The sequence below is a fragment of the Protobothrops mucrosquamatus genome, unplaced genomic scaffold (assembly GCF_001527695.2).
Source record: "Protobothrops mucrosquamatus isolate PMUCROS unplaced genomic scaffold, P.Mucros_1.0 scaffold_60, whole genome shotgun sequence".
In the NCBI taxonomy this organism is placed as follows: domain Eukaryota; kingdom Metazoa; phylum Chordata; class Lepidosauria; order Squamata; family Viperidae; genus Protobothrops; species Protobothrops mucrosquamatus.
Window position 1 is genome coordinate 1081273 of NW_015386136.1, and position 20588 is coordinate 1101860.

Below are 20588 nucleotides of genomic sequence, written 5' to 3' on the forward strand. Positions count from 1 at the left end.
TTATAGCTTTTCCTTCTGAAACTTCCTGGTACAATCCAAGTATGTTTTTATTGCAAAGGAAACAAAACTAGTAACATTTTTCCTATCATACTTTGGGATTTGTGATCCTCCTCCTTTGTCTACTCACAATCTAGAACAGGGATCCTTAAACTTTTTAAACAGGGGGCCAGTTCATTGTCCCTCAGACTGTTGGGGGTGGCGCTTTTAGTTTGAAAAAAATTAATGATTATAGAACAATGTAAAATCAAGTATAAAAGAAAAAATGAAACAAGAAAAATGAATTGGTTAATTATTTGAATGAGTTTTTAAGTGAAGAAAATATACATTTCCAGTGAATCCACACATGTTTTGTTTGGGAATGCAACTGCTGGTTTTTCCACAAATAGTTTTTGAGTTGGGGGAAGATGGCAGAAGTTTTCCTCCCTCACTTGTTTAATGAGTATGTTCAATTTTACTTCAAATGCTTTCACATGCAAATGCATATCACAGATGAGCTTCCTCTTTCCTTGAAGATGCACATTGAAACTGTTGAGTAGCTCTGTTACATCTGTCAAAAAGGCAAGGTGCTATTTCCATTCAACGTTTCTTGCAGATGTCTCATGACCCAAACTAGGTAACATCAGCAATGCCAGAAGAGAGCGGGGTTTGTGGAATGGAGGAGAAGAAGGACGGCTGTGGAGTCCTTGGTGCTCTCTGAGCTTGGTGGCTTTCTTGCAGACATTTCATGACCCAAACTAGGTAACATCATCAGTTCACTTATTATCCCACTTTGGGTCCTGAAACGTCTGCAAGAAAACCACCATCCTCAGGACCCTTCATTTTAACCTGAGCCAGAAATATTCTCCTTGATTGGCATTCCAGACCTTTCATCGCCTCAGCTCCACACAACCCCTTGCAACCCCGAAATAATCTTCCAGGAGCAAATTCTCCTCCTTTTTTCTCACTTACCCTGGCTGCTCTTCACAAATAGCTCGCCCTTTACCCGCTCTCCTCAGACCCAAAACCAGCACCCCACTCCAGCAGCCCCACTCCAACCCTCATGGGGGTCAAGCCCACTCGGAGTCGTCACCCTCGCCGCCAGCGGTGGGGATGGGTCCCTTTGCGATGGTGGGGGTGATGTTGAGGGCCGGTGGCACCAGTTTCCTCTTGGCATGGCGGCAGCGGCAGCAGTGGAGGCTGGGGCTCACATTCTGTAGCGTAGCGAGAGACCCGCCTCAGAAGAAAAAGCAGAGTCGTCATCGCCCGGCTTGGCTACCCTAAGCGAGGCTGAGGCTGCGAAGCCTAAACCTCTCAGTCCGGCCCTGAGGTAAAAACGTGAAGAGGCGAGAGGAGGAGAAGGGGGTGTGACCGAAGCATGAGCATGCATTTGGGCGCAAGAGGGAGAAACTGGGAAAAAACATCTCCTCCCACCAACTCGCCATCCTGCCATTGGCTGGGGCTCTCACCGCCATACCACGCACCCTCTCCTCACCATTGGACGGCTGGCCCGGTAGGTTGAGGTGGGCTGGATAAAAAGACAGGGTGGGCTGCATGCGGCCTGCGGGCTGTAGTTTGAGGACCCCTGATCTAGAACAACAGTTATCTGTTAAGGAAAGGCAGATAATCTTCTGCATTGCTAAGGAAGAGCAGCTGGGTCATGGTAGGGAGTATCATTAGAAAGCCAAGGATTAGAAGCTTCAGAAGATCTTTATAATCCAGGTAGTATTCTATCCAACTGGCTCAAGCCTTTCCAGATTTTTCCAAGAGAAAATCACATTCAGAATCTGACCTTATGATCTCCTCTACATGAAATCTGAGCCATTCCACTGAATTAAGGCTTCTTCTGCCACCCATATGATTCAAATGTATCTGGATGGGATTTCAGGCAAGCAGTAGGAGGCCGCCTTTATTAATTTATTTTAAAATGCTGCCTGCTTTATCAGATAGTCCTGTTTAGTACCTCTCTTTCATTACCATTCCTGTTGAGGTATGCAGAAATTAAGCGGCTTTTCCTCTATCACTAAAGATGTCAATGAATTTCATTTAGTCCATATTTTAAGGACACTGACCTAATTCATACTTCTGAGATTGGAATGCAGTTAGTTTTCTAACTGCACACTTCCAAGTGTGGTTATTCAAGTAAAACGTTGCATTTATTTTTTTTAAAAAACCAAATTTTATGAATACGTAAATTTATAAATTTGCATACTAGTTGCACATATTGAGGAAAAGAGAATATTGTAGAAAATAAGTTCTTGAAATGTCTTTTTAAAAACACAAAATGTTACAGAAGACATTATGATTGAACACAAAAATAGTGACATGCGTACAAAATGGGGGATTGAGATTCATCTACAGCTTGAATTGATGTTTTCTGTTTCTCAGTTCTATATTTTTTGTAGTACACCAACGGGTACTGCTGATGAAAGTCTGATTACGAGACATTGTGTTGATGATGCAGGGATATAAATAGCCTAACATCACAGTAGAAGCAAAAGGATTGCTTGATAAATAAACTGAAATTCAGTGAAAAAAGGAAATAAGCTTCTTCATAGGACCTTTAATGCGCATGTAAACATGTGCCTAGAATCCAGAAGGAATGGTGCCATAATTGTCACTGAAAAGATGGTGTGTGTTTGGTCTTCACATTTTGATTGTCTTGAAAGTTAACAGTCTGTTATGCTACAAAAAGGGAAGGAAGCTACAGTTGCAACTGAATATATACATTGGTTGGTATTTGGATAGAAAACATTCATTATACCTTAAATACCCTGCTATGAATTCAGTGCTACAGATTTCTTTCTGGATGAGAATAAATTAAAAAAGAACTTTACTTGTACTTTTACGTTATTTTTTTTATTTTACTCTCTTGTTTCCACCCCCCTCTTCCATGTGTTTATTATATTTGCTTTTCTAATTTGCCAGGAACCGCACACATGATGGCTAAGATGATAGGGATCTAGGGATCATGATCCATAATACGTACTTAGTCAAATTTAGGAAATAGAACAATAAACCTTGCTATACCTCAACAGGCGTTGTCTGGCCTCAGAATCTAAACTAAGTAAGGCCTGCTGAATACTAATATTAGGCTGGGGATTTAAAAAAAAAAAAACTTCCCAGAAGAAGGCAACAGTAAACTACTTTGGTACTGCAGTTAAGGAAACTGCATAGCTAGGTCCATCAAGATCTGACTTAGTCTCATCTGATTTGTACACAAAACCAACTCTCAGACTTGGCCAAGTTACAATCATTTTTCAAAGCAACAAGCCAACAAAACAACTTAGAAAAATCTACAGATACCTTCCAGGACAAAAAAAAAAAAAAGTGGGGAGGGGAAATAGGAAAGACCTGGGACCACTATTTGTATTTATAACAGAGAAAACACAATTAGTTTCATCTTCTTCAAATATTAGGGCAATTGTACTACTATACTATTACTAAAACTGATCAAGAAATGTACTTTGTATAATACATCTAATACGATACTTTGAGAAGGGGGGAGGTCTTGAACTCTATATAGAACTGCTTAAATTTATTGAATGAACATTGAGTAAAAAAAGAGATAGTACTGAAGTTCTAAAGGCTAGGTCATCCATTATCCTCAAATGTCCTTACATACTGTATATGGATAGTTCAAAGCTGGCCACTAGCCAACTGAAGTGCTGCAGCAGCCAATGCCACGCCTGAATTGAGCATGCATGCTTTTCATCCTGAACATCTGTATCTACGCCTCCCTTCAGAGATTCTTCTTTGATGATTTAAATCCTCACAGGGGAAAAAAACCCAGTAACACGCATGCCCCAATGTTTAATGTTTTCAATTTCTGTTAACGGAACAGTTTATTCTTGTACTTTAATATTTTATGCCTGGAGGTTTGGTGCTGAAATCCCAACTAATGCAAAGGAAAAAAGTGATCCACTTACTCATCTAACTCCTCTTCATCTGTTCTTGATGTGTCAGCATAAAGATATTTGCTCATATCCACAGGTCGGATATTTTTCCTTTTGCTAGGTTGAGGAGGAGAGTCTTTGACAGGTAACAGGACCTCAGGTTCAGGGTCTGGTTCATCAAAAGGGTTCACATATTGTACACTCTTTTCCTTAAAGGGGTTATATTCATCGCTGTCATCACAGTAGTTCTCTTGTTTGGATAATGAAGTCATCTTAATATCTGGTTCTACAGAGAGCACAATCAAGAGGTTGTGTCTTAATGGAGAAGGAACTCTTCAATTCCTTCAGAACTCTAGTAGAATACAAAACAGTTCCCATCCCAAATTAATATTAATAAAATAAGAGGAGTACCTTTAAAGTGTGTTGTAAATCATACAAACCAAAAGGGAAAAAAATAGCCAGACAATTCTTTGATGACTAGGCAAGTTAAAAAAAAAAAACAACTCAGAAATTTTATCAATATTGAGAGAATCCTGATTTCCACAGGATCACCTATGCAATCTATAATAGTCATAATAACTGCCCAGGCCTAATCTGAAACAGTTACACGTTCTACCAAAAAATAACTTTTCCAAAAGGCAGATTGCCATGTTCCCATTTCCATCTTTTGTGCATGCATTTTAAACAATAAATAAATGAAAAAGGGAAAAAGGTTTTGCTTCTAGTATGGTACAAAAATGCTAGCTTAACATTGTTATTCAGTACTGGCCAGAGCAAAGAATTAGTCATATACAAAAAGGAAATTGTCTTTGTTACAAATAATTCGGCTTTACTTGTTGTTCAACTGTTGAAAGTGAAATAATTCAAGTAGAAGTCCTGGCCAACTGTGATCCATTAAACCAAAAACAGATTAGTCGTATATTATAATTTTGTTATGTATCTGCTTCATAACCTCCCTTATTTTTTGCTCTCCCAAATAGAAAAAATGCAACATACTGCTCCAGCCAGGTGACTCAGAAATCATTCAGATTTGATATATGTTCTGAAACAATTAACTAAAGAAATGTACCGATAAGCTACTTCAAAAACCGGCTTAGGATCATACAAATTCAACTTACATACAATCCATTCATTTCATCTTTATATTTAATCTGCCTCTATGGCTGCATATCTAGTCCTGCCCCTGAGTTGTCAGGCATATGAAATTCAAATACATTCAGTAACAGAGATAGATTCTAGAACATCAATTTAAAACAGAACCAATTCTAGAGGCATATTTCAGAATATCAAGCTCCATTAATAAAGAATATGTGGAATTCTAAAGATGAAATCTTGATACTCAATTCATAATATTTATGACAAGTACGGCTTAAAGGAAGAACACAAGAATCATTTATACAAAAATGAAGTAATCAATTGATTAATTATAGAAGTCTGAGTGCTAGACATGCAATAGTTATTATTTCAAAAAGCATCTGAAAGAAAAGAGAACCTCCAGATTAAACAAATTATCAAAGACATGAACTGAATACCGAAAAGTGATGCAGATTTTTTTAAACAAAACAAAATATGAAAACAAAAAAAGAATGGGAAGCAGCAAAGAGAAGGGTGTTCAAAAAGAAACTGCATATTTAAACAATCAGCCTCTTGTAACATTTAGCACTTATATTGTTCTTTTAATCTTCAAAATTCTTTACAAACATTAACTAATTAATCTAAATCCTTCTGTCAAATGTACATACAGCAGAACACTGGGATGTATTACTAATCCAAGACACAGCTAAAAGGGAAACACTGCTGCTGTTTAGAGTAGTTAAGCCTCCCTTAAGTACTACAGAGTAACAAAGTTAGCTTAGAAGCATTAGCTAAAAGAACCTTCCCTAACCGTCAGCCTCACAGTTTATGAGCCAGTAAGTTTAATAACACACAGCACTTCAGACGATCCTCTCCAGCCATTGTAACTCATGCAGATACCAGTAACTATATCTACTGTCAGAAACATCCAATGTCCAGAAAATAAACAAACAATAAACACAGATGAGGATGTTCCATGGTAGAATAAGACTCGCACTAGGGACCCCGTGTATGCATGCCATCTTTTTGTGGGGGGCAGTTCTTCTGGTGCAGGTTCCTAATCTAGTTGCTTTACTATGAATGTATATTTGTATAGATAAACTATATAATTGTTCATATATTTATGAATCTTGTTTACTAAAGAGCAACTTTTAGTACACACTTAAAATAGAGTTAAATCAAACATAAATAACTTTAAAGTACTGATTATTATTCCCAGGACTTAAAATATTATATAAGGTTTTATTAAATTGTCCAGGCATGTCTAGGAGAAGAAGAATGATTTGATCAAGCAGTGACCTAAAAGGCTACTTCAGATTGAAGAATTCTATCATTAAGCTACACCTTAAGCAAGCAGTGGTTGAATATTTAAGTTGAAAATTATCAGCACATAAGTAACATCAAAGAAACTTTTAGAAAATGAGAAGTAGGAAGTACACATAGTTTGTGATCTTGCCATAAAGTATAGCACAATCCAAAGATTGTATATGGCAAAATTAAATACCTTCGATATCAGTGTCTCCAAAAGGATTCAGCTCTGATCTATCAGAATCTACAAAGGGATTTGATCTTGAATTTGCCAAATCTTGCTCCTCTTCATCCAGGAAACTAAGCTTGTTGATAAGTTCTAAGAAACCAAACAAAATACCTTTCAGTACACATTTTATACTTTCATTTATGATTAAACATAGAATGTTTAAACAATCACTTTCCAAATACTTAAGTACTACGTATCCCTTTTAACAGTGAATCATGACACGGTTTCTACTGCTAAACTAAACTGTTATATTCATAGTACACCAAAGTTTCCAGCTTAGTAACATGAACAGAAGCAAGTGCAAGTTTATTATATGATTGTTAACTGACCTAGAAGGCTCTAGCAATAGTTTTCAGAAAGAAAAAATGCTAACCTAAACTAACTTAAAGAAAATCAATATATAAAGGTAGTAATGTTTCCATTACTAAGCTGGAAGGCCCACATGCAGCATACACATTATCTCAGAAAAAGAATGCAACACCTCCAAAAACAAATAATGGCAGTTCTGAGCTAGGTTTAGTAAATGGAAGGTCTGACTATAATTGCAATCTTTTCTGATCAATGACCATGCTGCAGGGGCTGATGGAAATATAAATCCAACAATATCTGAGGGCCATAGTTTCCTCACCTTGGCCGATGCACGCACCATATGTTGTTGCATACACTTGACTGAACTACAATAGACTTTAATGGACACCAAGCACAAAGCTACAACCAACACTTGAATATGAACAGATACTAAGGAGGTCACAGTAAAATGCAGACATGCCAGAAACAGAAAAGGAGGAAAGCTCATAGACCTTCAGAAGAACTGGCTGATTTAGTGGACAGCATATTTGTATGCTTTATGTAGTCATCTTGATCTTCATCTAAGCTGCTCAGAGCATTCAACTGGTTTACAATTTCTGTAAACAGAAGCCAGTCAAGACAACTGTGAGGTAAGGTCATTTAATGGAAAAAGGAATACAATACATGCTGTTATTAGGAAAAAGAGAAAAGGAAAAGAAAGACAAATATTAATTTAGGAATACATTCCGGACTGAACAATCACAATATCACTCAATATATCTCTATACTTTATGAGGACTTTTCCATATTCTAGAATGTGGAACCTCGGTGAATATGAAATATATTTTAATTAACAGAATTATCCTGTATATATTCTGCACTAAAACAAGGACCAACTAATAATAATTAAAGTACTGAAATATAATATTTTAATTAAGGTAGCATAGACACACAATTAATGTCGCCAAATAAATCTTAGCCAGATTGCCCTGCCATACAGAACTGGAAGGGGGGGAAATGGTCAGGGCTGTCTCCTAAGTTTTAGTTAACCTATACCCTGCACTTATAACCTTTTTAGGACAACTTACAGTTAATAGATCCAATGTGATAAGAACTATAATCTAAACTGGACATATTGATAGTATGTAGTGTCTGATTGACACACTCCATCTGATCTACGTGGTAAGTTGTTCAAGTGTGCAATCAAGGAAGTGACTGGAGGAAAGGAGAAGAGGAACCATCAATTTGATTTAATTGCTACAGGTTTTTCACAGAAGATATGTGGAACCTTCTTTTCCCAGAATGCAGTATAGCAATGCCATAAAGTGACTTCAAGGGCTGAATCTCCAAGCTGCATTAACACAAATATCATATATATAATTGCCACCAAGAGAGATGACAAGGATGAAAGGTAAGGAACCCTGTATGCATTTGTTTAATGTTCATAATTTGTTTTTTTAGATATAAGTTGAGCATTTGGTAGTAATTTGGAAAACAGAGATTGACAGAGACTGAGATTGACAAAGGCTCTGGTGAAGAATAAAGGAAGGCATGCATGGAAAACTGCAAGATGGAGCAATGCTAGGAACAGGAATTCAAGGAGACGTAACAGAATTGCATCAATCCTTTGTGGAACAAACAAGAAAATCTAATCAAGACCATCTCATTTATCAGGGAGTTTGTGATAAAATTATAGAAACATGCTTATGGAAAATGATGTATCATATTAATAAAACAGTTGCTTTGGGGGATATAGGCATCTTTTCCATTCAAATTGATTTACTAAAATCCTAATGACAGGCAGAAGTAATCTACTGATATAGACAAATCTTTCAATATCTACTTTATCTCTTTTCTTTTAGTCTTTCCAATTATCTATTGAGACACATACTGTATATTCCCAAGACTGGAGCATGTAATACTGTAGAAATAGAAATCTTTGTTTCAACGAGATTACAATATAATACTTGATAGGTGAACATCAAAGAAAGTAGAACACTGATGTTACTACAATTACAAATACTTTTACTGGGTTACACATTAAATTATAGTAGAGCTTAGTATTAATTAGAGGCTACTCCAATTTTCATTTTAAAAAAGTAGTATTACACTATGTGGTCCAGATCCAATTCAGAGTGTGTGTTATCCAGGAAGTCCTTTAGAAGGATGTAGGCTGAACCAAGAAGGCTGCTGGAAAATTTCCAAGAAGAGGCATAGACTGTGACTCCTTCATTAAACTTAAATTTTATTTCTTTTCCTCTCTTTCATGAATATTTTTCCTGTACTGAGCTCTATATGCTCTTCAGCTGGAAAATATTGCTGTGCCTACTATAGGCTGAAGTCTGTCTCTCTTTTTCCTTCTCTCTCTCGCACACACAAAAACACATACACAAGACAAATCTGTTCTCATATAAAGTTGTCAGCTATCTTCTGCTGTCAAGCTTATCATCCTTTTTATTACTTCACATTAACATTATGCTGGATAAGACAGATTTTCTATCTGTTTGCTTCCTTATGCAGAACCAAGTTATCTAGCTATGCTCTCAGGATACGGAAAACTATTATAACTCTTTGATCCAGCTCAAGAACTTAAAATATTAGCTTAAATTTAGATTTACTGCCCAGATAGCTTAGTTCTTCCTGCATTAGTTAACTGTAGAACCTAAGGGGATTATGAAGGCTAATGTCTTGAAAACCTGTAAAATCTCCCATACAATTCCATATTTCAATATTCCTGCAAGACTTTAGTACACAGTAAAATAAATATACAGAAACCTTATTCCTTCAAACCATGAGTAACTTTGCTTTAGTCCATGGAATCAAAAGAGAGAAACAGTGACAGAAATAAAGTCTGTCTGAATGTAGTGTTTATGGCTCTTTTGAAGTTAACCAAAAGGAGCATGAATCCTTCCTTACTTCACAAATGGATACCAATCCATGATTTAGATTAAATTGTTTCCTCCTAATACAAATAGTAAAAATCTACATTATTTTCAAAAGAAAAATGGTCGAAAAGAATAACAATTTTCAAATTAAGTTTACAAGCAAAGACATACATATTCAGGGAAGAAACAAACCTGTAATTTTTGCAGCCTTTTCTTCCTGGTTTACTCTATTTTCTTCATCATCTTCATTATCTTCCTCAAAGTCATCTAAATTTCCAATATCTGCTTGCTTCATACTCATCAGACTTGCCAGGCTCTGCATATCTTCATCTCTAATAATAATAATAACAATATAATAATGGTTGGATAATACGCTGATACATTACAACATCCTAGGTTCCTAGGAAGAACTTGATATGTATGAAGGCCAACACGGGCTAAAGAACTGACAGCTGTGATTTCACATTTTTGTGTATGTAATAATAGATATCTTTAACACCATTAAAGAACAACATCTGCCTATCCAGGTCTTTAGGAAGACTCGATAGGTGAATAAAAATGCCAAATCCAGTCTAAACATCTGGCTGACTGTGTGAGCAAGCATAACAACAATAAACATTTAGCCCATAAGAAGCCAGCAGTAGTTACTTCTTTGTAGTTACAAAGAACCAAGTATGAATAATTGCAATTGCAGTAGCTAGAGATGGAAGAATCACTCAGAAATAACCAGGAAAAGTAGGGAAATACTGTATAATGATACAAATAGAGCAAATATGGAAAACCATAGAGGTTGGTGTGCTTGGTGTCATTTCAAAATATCTGAAAAAGCAATTGCGTACAAGTAGAATGGATAAAATTTCAACTCACCAATTACAAACAGTTTCATTACATATAAAGGTGCATAATTTATGATGGTATCCTTAGCTATCCTAGATTCTCAGAAAGGATCTGATAGCCAAAGAACCAAATCCAATCAGATCTATCTGGCAAATTGTATGTAAATAGTGTAACAACTATTACTACATAATAATAATATCATCTTCCTACCAACATCAAATTAATTTGTTGCTTCAAGATGCCCTTCATTTATAGCATCTTGACAGATCTGAACTAATGGCTATTTTCCCTTGATAGATCTTCTCTCTGCTGAATTTTGATTCAGCGCTTTCCAGAAAACAAATTAATTCTAACCTTGACGTACAGCTGCATCTTGAAAGGAAGACTATGAAGGCTTATGGGAAAAGAAAAGGTATAATTTTTACTAATGAAAGGAACCTCAAAAAGGTATTGTGCTGGGGCAGCAAGTTATATAAAACATTATAATGTAAAATAATTAGCAATGATATAGAACTTCCTCTTATAGTATGTGTTATCAGCATTATCTTTCTAATTTTTACCAATGCTCTAGGTTCATATTGTTGTCTCCTATTATGACTCTATGGTGAAACTGAAATAATTGTTCATTCAAGGCCATGCCTGAGGGGGATACAAAACCAGAAATTTCTTGCCCATAACTCATGCCCTCCACCCATTGCCCTGAAGACAAACTAGAATGACAAACAATAGCCTCTGTACGATCTGTGAGTCTGAATGTGGTCCACCTTCAGCACTTTCATGGGAGGCTAAGAGTAGCAGCAGACTAGGTCACACAGACAGACAGGTAAGCAGGTAGGCAGGTCTGGGAGTATCTACTTGGGAAGGGAGAAGTGCTTTGTGGGAGTCTTTTTTTAATGTTTATTCAGGATTTACACAGTGATTTGCATGCATTTTGCATTTTGCATGCATTTTGAATTGCCTGAAATCATATTTTTCACAGATTTTTAACAACCATGCAAGGGAAATTTGGTGGTGTGGTTCAAGGGAGCTGAGGGCTGGCAAGCTCAAGAAAGGCTCTCTGGTGCATATAAAAGATCAACAGAGGAACATATCCTGCAAAACTTACGTGGCCTTTCCTTCTCTTAGGAAAATACACGATAATGAGAACTGCAGGGTGGCTGAGAGAACTTTCTTAGACAAAGGCCTAAACTTTAACTTGACATCTGTCTGTGTCGGCATGGGGCTCGCATATTGTTTCATGTTGATATTGCTGGTAGCAAGGGCTTTCCGGCGTCCAGAAGGAGATTCCTTAAAGAAAAAAAAAACCCCTCTCATTATAGTTACAAAATAAAACATATGATTATTTGTTTGTTTGTTTAGTTAGTTAGTTAGTTAGTTAATGGATGTCCTGCCTTTGTTTTCCATGAAATTTTCATACCTGATCAGATCTAGATCTGATGACACTTTGACAGTGGTTTTTCAACTTGTACTTAATTAGACTAAAATTCTATCCAAATATAATATGAGGTAATTATTTGTTAATAGAACACTGATTCAGATTTACATGCAAAATGTACACGCGCTAAAAAAAAGATGTTTGCTCACTGGTTTTCAGGACATCTCCCATCATGCATGTTGCCTTGGTAAGAGCTGTCCTACCAAGCTATTTTCATAAGACAAGACCAAAGCAGTTTATTACAACATGAGAGCACTAAATTCCATGATCACCCATTTGTTTTTACAGATCATCATCTTGTTCTTTGACAGCAAAAGCCAGGGAAAGGAGGCTCACATTGTTAGTGAGTTGCATCTGTTTAACTTGATTCAGCTAGGTTTATTTGCATGTCCTTTGAGAGACTTAAATCCTTCTCAAGTGTTCAGTGTATTTTTGAAATTCACTCAAAAGGGATCTACATGCACTAATAATTCTGTATAATATTAGCATGCATAATCGGATAGATAAGGCTAGTTTTTTTTTTAAAACAAGATATCCTTCAGGGATGACATATTATATTTGGACTTATTTTACTAGGCAGAAGTCTCAAGCACTTTTAGGAAAGACTATTTGAATGTGTGAATTGAATTAGTATATTTTATTCAGGGCAAATAATAACCATAGCAACAGCATACAGTATACCCTCTGTTCAACGAGTCTCAATTTAGCAGACTTCACACGTTATAGACAAAGTCTGCCAGATTCTCCCCCCTAAAAAGTATCTTGTATCAGTGCATATTGTGGACACTGAAAGTAAGAAAGTTGTAACTGAGACAAAAAATATATGAAAACAACTCAGGAAGTATTATTTCATGAAACAAGTTTGCGGTGGTATGTTCAGCAACGTTCACGTTAGTGTATATATGGAGTGGAACGAGGATCTGCAACTAAATACCACATGAAGTTAAGATCAGATCCAGTGGAGGAAGTTTTGGTAATTTCGTAAAAAGGATGGGACAATCAAGTGAACTTTGGACAAAGCTTTGAATATTGCCCTGGATAAGACAGAACTTTGAAGAAAAAGTTAAACAACTGAACAGATAATACAATGACCTCATATTATCACAGATGTATAATGATAATGAGACTGACAAAATATCCGCAAAGAGATGATCTCAGTGATAGTTGGTGCAAATGCTGACAGATTGCATAGATTAACATCAGTCATTGTATCAAGTCATTTCACCCAAAAGAGCTGAAAGACATTATGTATCAACTCCTGTTCACATAGTATAATTCAGAGATGACAGAGTTTATGTAACTTCTTTTAATGACTGATTCTTCAATCACTTTTGTCTGCATTCAGCAGATTATCAAGCTGAAGAGCTGCAGGTATCAAAAGAAAATATGAAGAGATTTCTAAACTTAGAACACTTCTATTTATCCATCTCAAGCTACTGTATGTTATCAAGGAAATATAGTAACATTTAGTCCATATTTTCAACCACATATACAGTAGTCGTTTAGCCCCTGGACTGGAGATCATTCTGGCAACTAAAAGACTTAATAATAATATACTTTTGAGGTAGATGACGGGTGTACAAGTAGTCTTTGATTTATTACCTCTTGTTTAGTGATTGTTCAAAGTTACAACCACACTGAATGTGGTGATTTATGACTGGTCCGTAAAGTTGCAGTGTCCCCATGTTAAGTCCCTAGCTTGCGATTACGATGTTCCACCAAACCACGCTCACATGGATTACAATTTTCCCAATATTTCCTGCAGTTTCCCACAAGCATAGTTGATCCCACACCTGCTGCTTTCTCATTTAGTATGCTCCATTTCACACACACACACACACACACACACACACACACACACACACCCATGGCACTCACTTATGCTCTGGAGTGCTTGCCTGCAGCATTTCTCATGGCACATGCATATCCACCCACACTTCAGCATTCCTGTCTGTGGCCACCCTTCACCCTCCTACAGTACTTGCCGGCTTCCTTGCCTGGGACTCCTGCCTCCTCTGGCTTAACAATCCACATATCTTGAGGCTAGGATAGCAATCTGGACTGTGAGATTGCCGTCATTAATCACATGATGTCCCACTTTACTTCTGCACCCCTTAGCGATGGAGATTTCAGTTTCAGTTGCTGTCATAACCCAAGGACTACCTGTATTTGAGAACGTATGTGATAAACCAGAGGGCAATATATTCAGAAGCTGTAACTTAAAATCATTTTTCAGTTTTACTGCGGTTTGGAAAGCAGTCAAAATTGAAATGCTGGCTAGGAAAAAAAAAACCTGTTTTATAACATGGATATGGTCTTGAAGAATTTGAGTTAAACGACTAACACAAAACCATACTAAAGCCTGGCAAAGAGGAAGCAAATGAAGAAAACATATGCAGTTGTTAGAGGAAGATGAAGGAAAGTAGATGTCATCTTAAGCCAGAAACTCTTCAGCAGATGACATCTGCACATCTTTTGTTTTTTCCGCTTTTACTTATCTAAGTGCTATATAGGCATTTACTATTATTAATATTTTGTTACTGGACAACCAGTGCTTCACTGAGTCAAAGCTATTTCTTTCTCAAATTTCATTATCTTGGTAATCATGGGTTCCAGATTTTGGATGCATTCTGTAAGTTAGCCCATTTCAGGTACCTTGTTTCCAAAACTGTTGCCCTATAATGCACCATTTCACCCAGTTGAAGGTTATAGAAAATATAAGTGGTACATAGATTAATGCCATAGAGTACTATTTAACACAANAATCTATGGTTTATCAGATTGAGAATGTATTGGGTAATATTACATTTTCCTTAAATTATTTTTCAGCTCCTTGTTAGAAAAAATCAGATCCTGCTAAAATATTCTCTTCCCTCATTAAATAAAGGCCTTCATTTTTTTCAGTGAGTGTAGAGGACCATATATAACAGTGATGGTGAACCTTTTAGAGACCGAGTGCCCAAACTGCAACCCCAAACCCACTTATGCATTGTCGGGTGCAGGGTGGGTGTGGTCAAATGAGTGGGTGTGGCCAATTGGGTGGGCGTGGCTGCAGTGGTAACGGCAGACTGGGTGGGACTAAAAAGTTTAATCAATCAATTCCAACTTTGCGAGATCTTTTTTTCCCCGCGAGAAGTTGAAATTGACTCATTGAACTTTTTTTTTTTTTTTTTTTTTGCACACGGCGGCAGAGGCCTAAAGCGAAAAGGTTTTATAAAACCCAGCTGAAGGCTTAGGACTGGGGAAACGGCACGTGCCCACAGAGAAGGTTCTGAGTGCCGCCTCTGGCACCTGTGCCATAGGTTCGCCACCACTGATATATAACATTACTTCATATGTCTGCAGTTTTCTGGCAAGGCTGAATGAAAGTGCCTGGCCCTAGGTCACCAAGCTGGCTTTGGGACTATAACTCATGGTCTCCCAGTTTCTGCTATTTTAACTACTACACCAATCTGGCTCTTTATGTTATTGGTATGATTCCCAAATAAACAAACATTAGAGATATAACTTTAGATAACTACGAATAAGCATCTGAACAAAAATTGCATGCAGAACAGTGGCCTGGTTATTCATAACAATCTCATCCCAACAAACTATGGGTGATAAAACATGGATCAAGTTGCACAGATATAGATATGTCCCTTCCTTTCTTCTCTCCTACCTGCAATAATTCCCCATGAAACATAATATAAACCAGACTCATATCTTGGCCTTTGTTATTAAGCAGTGGCTAAACTATACTTCTGATCTGAACGTCACAGGAAACTATGATACAAAATATTATGACATCTTTGCTAAAGCTGAGCATACATAAAGAGGGAAGGGTAAGAAGAACACATTCTCAATCTGATAAACCATAGATTATCAAACCAAAATGAATCGGACCTTTCAATAGGCATATTGTTAATTCAACTGAAGAACAAATGACAAAAATGGCAATTTTGTTAAATGCTCTGACTGTTTTAAGGAAAAGGATTCCTTTTGGTGCACTGTTGGCAAAGAATTCTTGGGATTATAGTTCCAATAGAAAACTTTTAATTCAAATTCAAGCCCCATTTAGGCTTCAAAATAATTTGAAGAGGAGGTAAATATTTCTTGCTGATTTAAATCCTGTTCAAATTTATACAAAAAGCATGATAATGGCAATGTCTGAACAGGAGAAAATATTCAGTATACAGTATTAGAGTATTAATGGAAAGACTGCTTTTTAATGCATTTCAGTTAAATAACACATCCATTTCTTTAAACTTTTCCATCAGATCCCCGGATTTTCTTTCCGTATTTCATCTCAAGGGAAAAGGGATCATAACAGACAATGAAGCAATACTAGTAACTGATTTGGCTGCCACCACAGAAAAATATTGGTCTAGTTTTTTTCAGTTAGTACAAAGCAAATGAAGCCCCAAAGTATCGGGGGGGGGGGGAGGATGGTCTTTTCAGCTACATCACAAGTCCCATATTACCTAGGCTATGCTGAAGAGATCTTTGCTTCACCAGTAGAGCAAAATGGATCAGTACAGAATCTAATTTGTGGAAGTATGGAGCAATTAAATGCTGAAATAGACAAGCTACAGGAAGCTCTCTCAACTGGAGAGAGTAAATTAGAAACTATGTCAGTTAAAATAATTTAGACAGTTGGATGGAAGATCTGGGGGGCCAAATGCAAACAGTCCAATCTGTGCTGAAAAGGTGCTTAAAAGCAAAAGCATGGCTCAAGATACCCAGAATATTTATTAAAAATGATGATACATATGAATGGAGAAATTAATGTTTAAGAAATACATGGCACTGAATTATAAAAAAGAAATGGTATAAACATCTTGGCAGTAATAGCAACTCAAAGCTACAGGGAAAGGGCTTGAAATGGAGGTTCAGATGTAAGGAGACAGCAGTCCTTTGGAAATTGTCATCATGCATTTGCTGGATGGACAATCTTCTCTTTTTAGTGTGGGGTTCAGCTTCCATATGCTACAGCCAATCTAATATCTTTCTTCTTGTCAGTCCCAGCCAGGATGACCAAACAAAATCTTTACAAGAACTGTAGTCCATAACATCTGGAAAGGGCTATGATGCCAGAAACAAGTGGAAAACAGTTTCAAACTTGAAGGAAAATGACTGTTCATTGCAATCCATTTTTACTTTATTTTTAGTAAGTCTGGAAGGAACAGTAAACTAGCAATTAGTAGTGTGCATAAAGTGTTTTGTTTCAAACTTGTTGCGTGCCAGCAAAACAAACACATGAACTGCCTACGGTGTTTCACAGGCAACAACAGGAATTCCAAATACTGTAAGCTGTTTCCTCCATTTTTGCCCTAGGATCACAGCAGAAGGTGAAATGACTGTCTATAGCTAATTCTGCCTTTTACCTAATCTGCCAAAAGATTAATAAACATTGAAAACATTTAAAAATCCCCCATAGGAAACAATAAAAGTCATTTAAATGACTTTCTATTGCTTTCTCCAATAGAGCAGCCACAGCTAGCCGGCAAGAAACAAACAACAACTCAATTAACTTCCACCCAGTCTACAATCAACTGTCATAAAAACACTGAACTGGGAAAGTGGGACAGTGCTGTGCTCAGAACCAGTCATATATCTGTGGTGATGTCTCGCCAAGAAAATAAAATTAATTCATATGGAATAAAACATGGAAAAAAGAATGAAAGACGAACAACCTTTTTTTTGCTGTTTTCCATTTTTATTTATCATTTTTATAACCTCTTTTTACTACTTTGTCCTTTTATCCCGCTACCCTATTTCCCTCTGCTTGTAGACTTCAGAAGATTCAACCATAATTTCAAAATGAGTGCACTGCACTTTTTTTTTTTTCAGGATGGACCCGACTCGAATCTAGAGCCAACAGCAATAATCAACCAAGTTCACTTCAGCACTGCCAATGATCACAGCAACAGCAAACAAACCAACCTCTCTGACTATGCCCTGGCAGAGGCTTCGTCCTGAGGCACATGAGTACACACCTTTTGCATTATGAACCTGCCCTTCCTGCAACAATTTAAACACACACACATATACACAATGATTGGCACTCCATTAATTGGCTATGAAGGAAAGCTCGCAGCAGCAGCAGCAGCAAAATAGCACCCCAGTTCTTGCATTTCAATATGTCATCCTGCAAAAGCTCAGTTGTTGGCATCCTGAAATCTCTGTTCACACGGCCTCTAATGCACACACTGCATACTTAGCATTGCCTGTACAGCAAGAAACTACACCAACGTACAGAGAATGGGCAATTATTATTAACCCACAAAGCGGCCTCTGCTCTAACTTCTCCATGGTAAAGAATTCTAAGAAGACCAATACACCTACCGATTGGGCAGACAACAATCTTTTTCTTTTGTGGAAAATTGTTCCTGATCTCTGGATGTGTCTTCACTGAGTTTTTCCAACTTCCACCTCTTTCCTCCCTCAATTTTCCCGAGTCAAAGCAGGTTGGGGCATGGGCATTTTGCACATCCCAATTAATGATTATTCATAATTTTGAACTTTTCATTTTGGCAAGTTGTACAAGATGAGACTATTACAATGACTATGTGCATCTATCCAAATGCAATATTTTAATGAAGCCAGGTATTTTGTCACGTAGCTATACCAAGACCATGCAAGAACAGTAATTCCTCACAATATTTAATTTCTTTCTACAGGCTCATTAAGATTCTTCATGCAGATAAATATCTAATGACTTACTTAATAACTACAGAGAGCAGAATTATTGAAATACAACAAATAAGGGGCAGCAAAACTAAGGAGGAGAGGAAAGAAAAGCAGATGAGTCTGTTAAACACTAGAGATGATTCTCAACTGGTGCACCCTCCACTCTATAAATGCAGTTTCAATTTATTAATTTAGTTAAGGACAGATTACATTTCTAGTATCTGAACATCTTCTAATATAATTCTCACCAGTTAAAAGAGGGGTTCAAACTAAGGGCTGGTCTCATAACTGTAGGAAGCACCATAGGAAAATTGTTGCAATCAAAGGGAAAAAATTAATTTGAAAAATAAATTAATTGAATTCAGTTAATATTACTGATCACATTTTTAATACTTTTCTTTTCTGTCACATTAAACATTACGGTGAATTATCTTAGGCATTAAAGGGATGGCTTTGTCTATGGGGCCTGAATTTAAATGCTTTTTCTTAACAACTGACTTGCAGAATTAATTGATAAATGAATTTAATCTTTACCAAAATGGCTGCCTTTTTAATGTATTGATACGTTAAAAAGCTAAGAAATATTGGCCTTGTTCACATTTAACAGTAAAACTGATCATGATTTTTCAGATTTTTATCATTTTTTAATCAGATTTTTATCATTGGCAACAAAACGTGCTTCTCTTCTTATTCTAGCTTTAGTGACTATTTTGTTTTAAGCAAATTGTTGAATTGATTGTGTAATGCTAAATTGATCATTGACCCAAATAAAGATTTTATTTTATTTCTCTTCTCTTGTACCAGAAAACACAAGTAGAAACTATAGCTTGTTGTTGACTGATGACCTCTGTTTTGTTTTAACTTTGGCTTATCGTAATATTCAGATTCAGATTTGCATTCCCCTCTTGTTCATTTTCCCTTGCCTCCAGTCTCAAAGAAAGTATTCCAAAATCTAGCTTACTCTTGCAGCTTTATTTCCCGAACTAGCTTTGTAATCGTAATTTTAGACAGGTAGGACTCTAGGTAACAAGAGTCCCTAAGCCTAAAAATCGCTCAACGAAAACTATAAAGAGCAACTAAAAGGTGCTAGTCCCTACTTAATGACCATTTGCTCAATGAACATTCAAAGTTGCAATGGCACTGAACATGGAGACTTACAGCTGGTCTTCCAAAACTGTGGTCGTTTCAGCTTCCCCAGACACATGATTGTAATTCAGACACTTAGCATCTGGCTCATATTTATGATAGTTGCAGTGCCCCATAATCACATGATTGCCATTTGTGATCTTCCCTTCTGGCTTCCCACAAGCGAAGTCAATGGAAAAGCTGGCAGGAAGTTGTAGGTGATAGTTATGTGATGTTGTGCCTAATGACTGTGCAGGATTCACCTAACGACCGCAACTGCAACTGCCAGAACTGTCAGCACAGTCATATGACAGCACATTTTACAGCCATAGTGCTTAGCAACAAGAGTTCCCAGTTCTGATTACTGTTGTTAACCAAAGGCTTACTTATATCAATTTCTTTTGGTCAAAGTCTATTGCAAATCCAGCTTTGTAACTTGTGCAATGCCTTTGAAAGGATGGAGAGGCAGAGAATGATGTTTGGAGGAATACTATCCATGCAATACATGCTTTGAGCCAAGGTGCCCTTCTCTCCTACCTCAGGTTTAACTTTTTTTCTCTCAGGACCCGTTCCCACTTTAAAAAATTATAGAGGACCCTAAAATAGCTTTACTGATATGCACCATATTAAAAATTAGAACTGACACATTCAGTGCTGCTACTTTTTCTCAGGATTGCTTGATGGGATTAAATTGCATTATTTTTCAAAATAAACAGGCAAATTATTTTGATTTTGTGGACCCCAAGAGGGTCTTGGGGGAGGAAGGGAACCCTCAGAGCCCCTAGGACTAAGCTTTTAAGAAATACTGCTCTGCACCATACTTATTGGAATGATACATGCAAAAGCAGCACACACTAATGCTC

General features: G+C 36.9%; 1 protein-coding gene across 1 annotated transcript in view; it reads right to left on the reverse strand.

Moving 5' to 3' along the window:
* The window catches only part of EHBP1 (EH domain binding protein 1), a 172048-nt gene extending 160274 nt beyond the window's left edge, over positions 1-11774 (reverse strand). The window contains exons 1-4 of the mRNA XM_015812375.1: positions 11599-11774; positions 9849-9988; positions 6451-6573; positions 3906-4158 (exon numbers count right to left, since the gene is read on the reverse strand). Coding sequence (XP_015667861.1) covers positions 3906-4158; positions 6451-6573; positions 9849-9988; positions 11599-11732 — 650 coding nt within the window. The 5' untranslated portion in view covers positions 11733-11774. The remainder of the gene's footprint in view (positions 1-3905; positions 4159-6450; positions 6574-9848; positions 9989-11598) is intronic.
* Positions 11775-20588: the final 8814 nt, after the last annotated feature.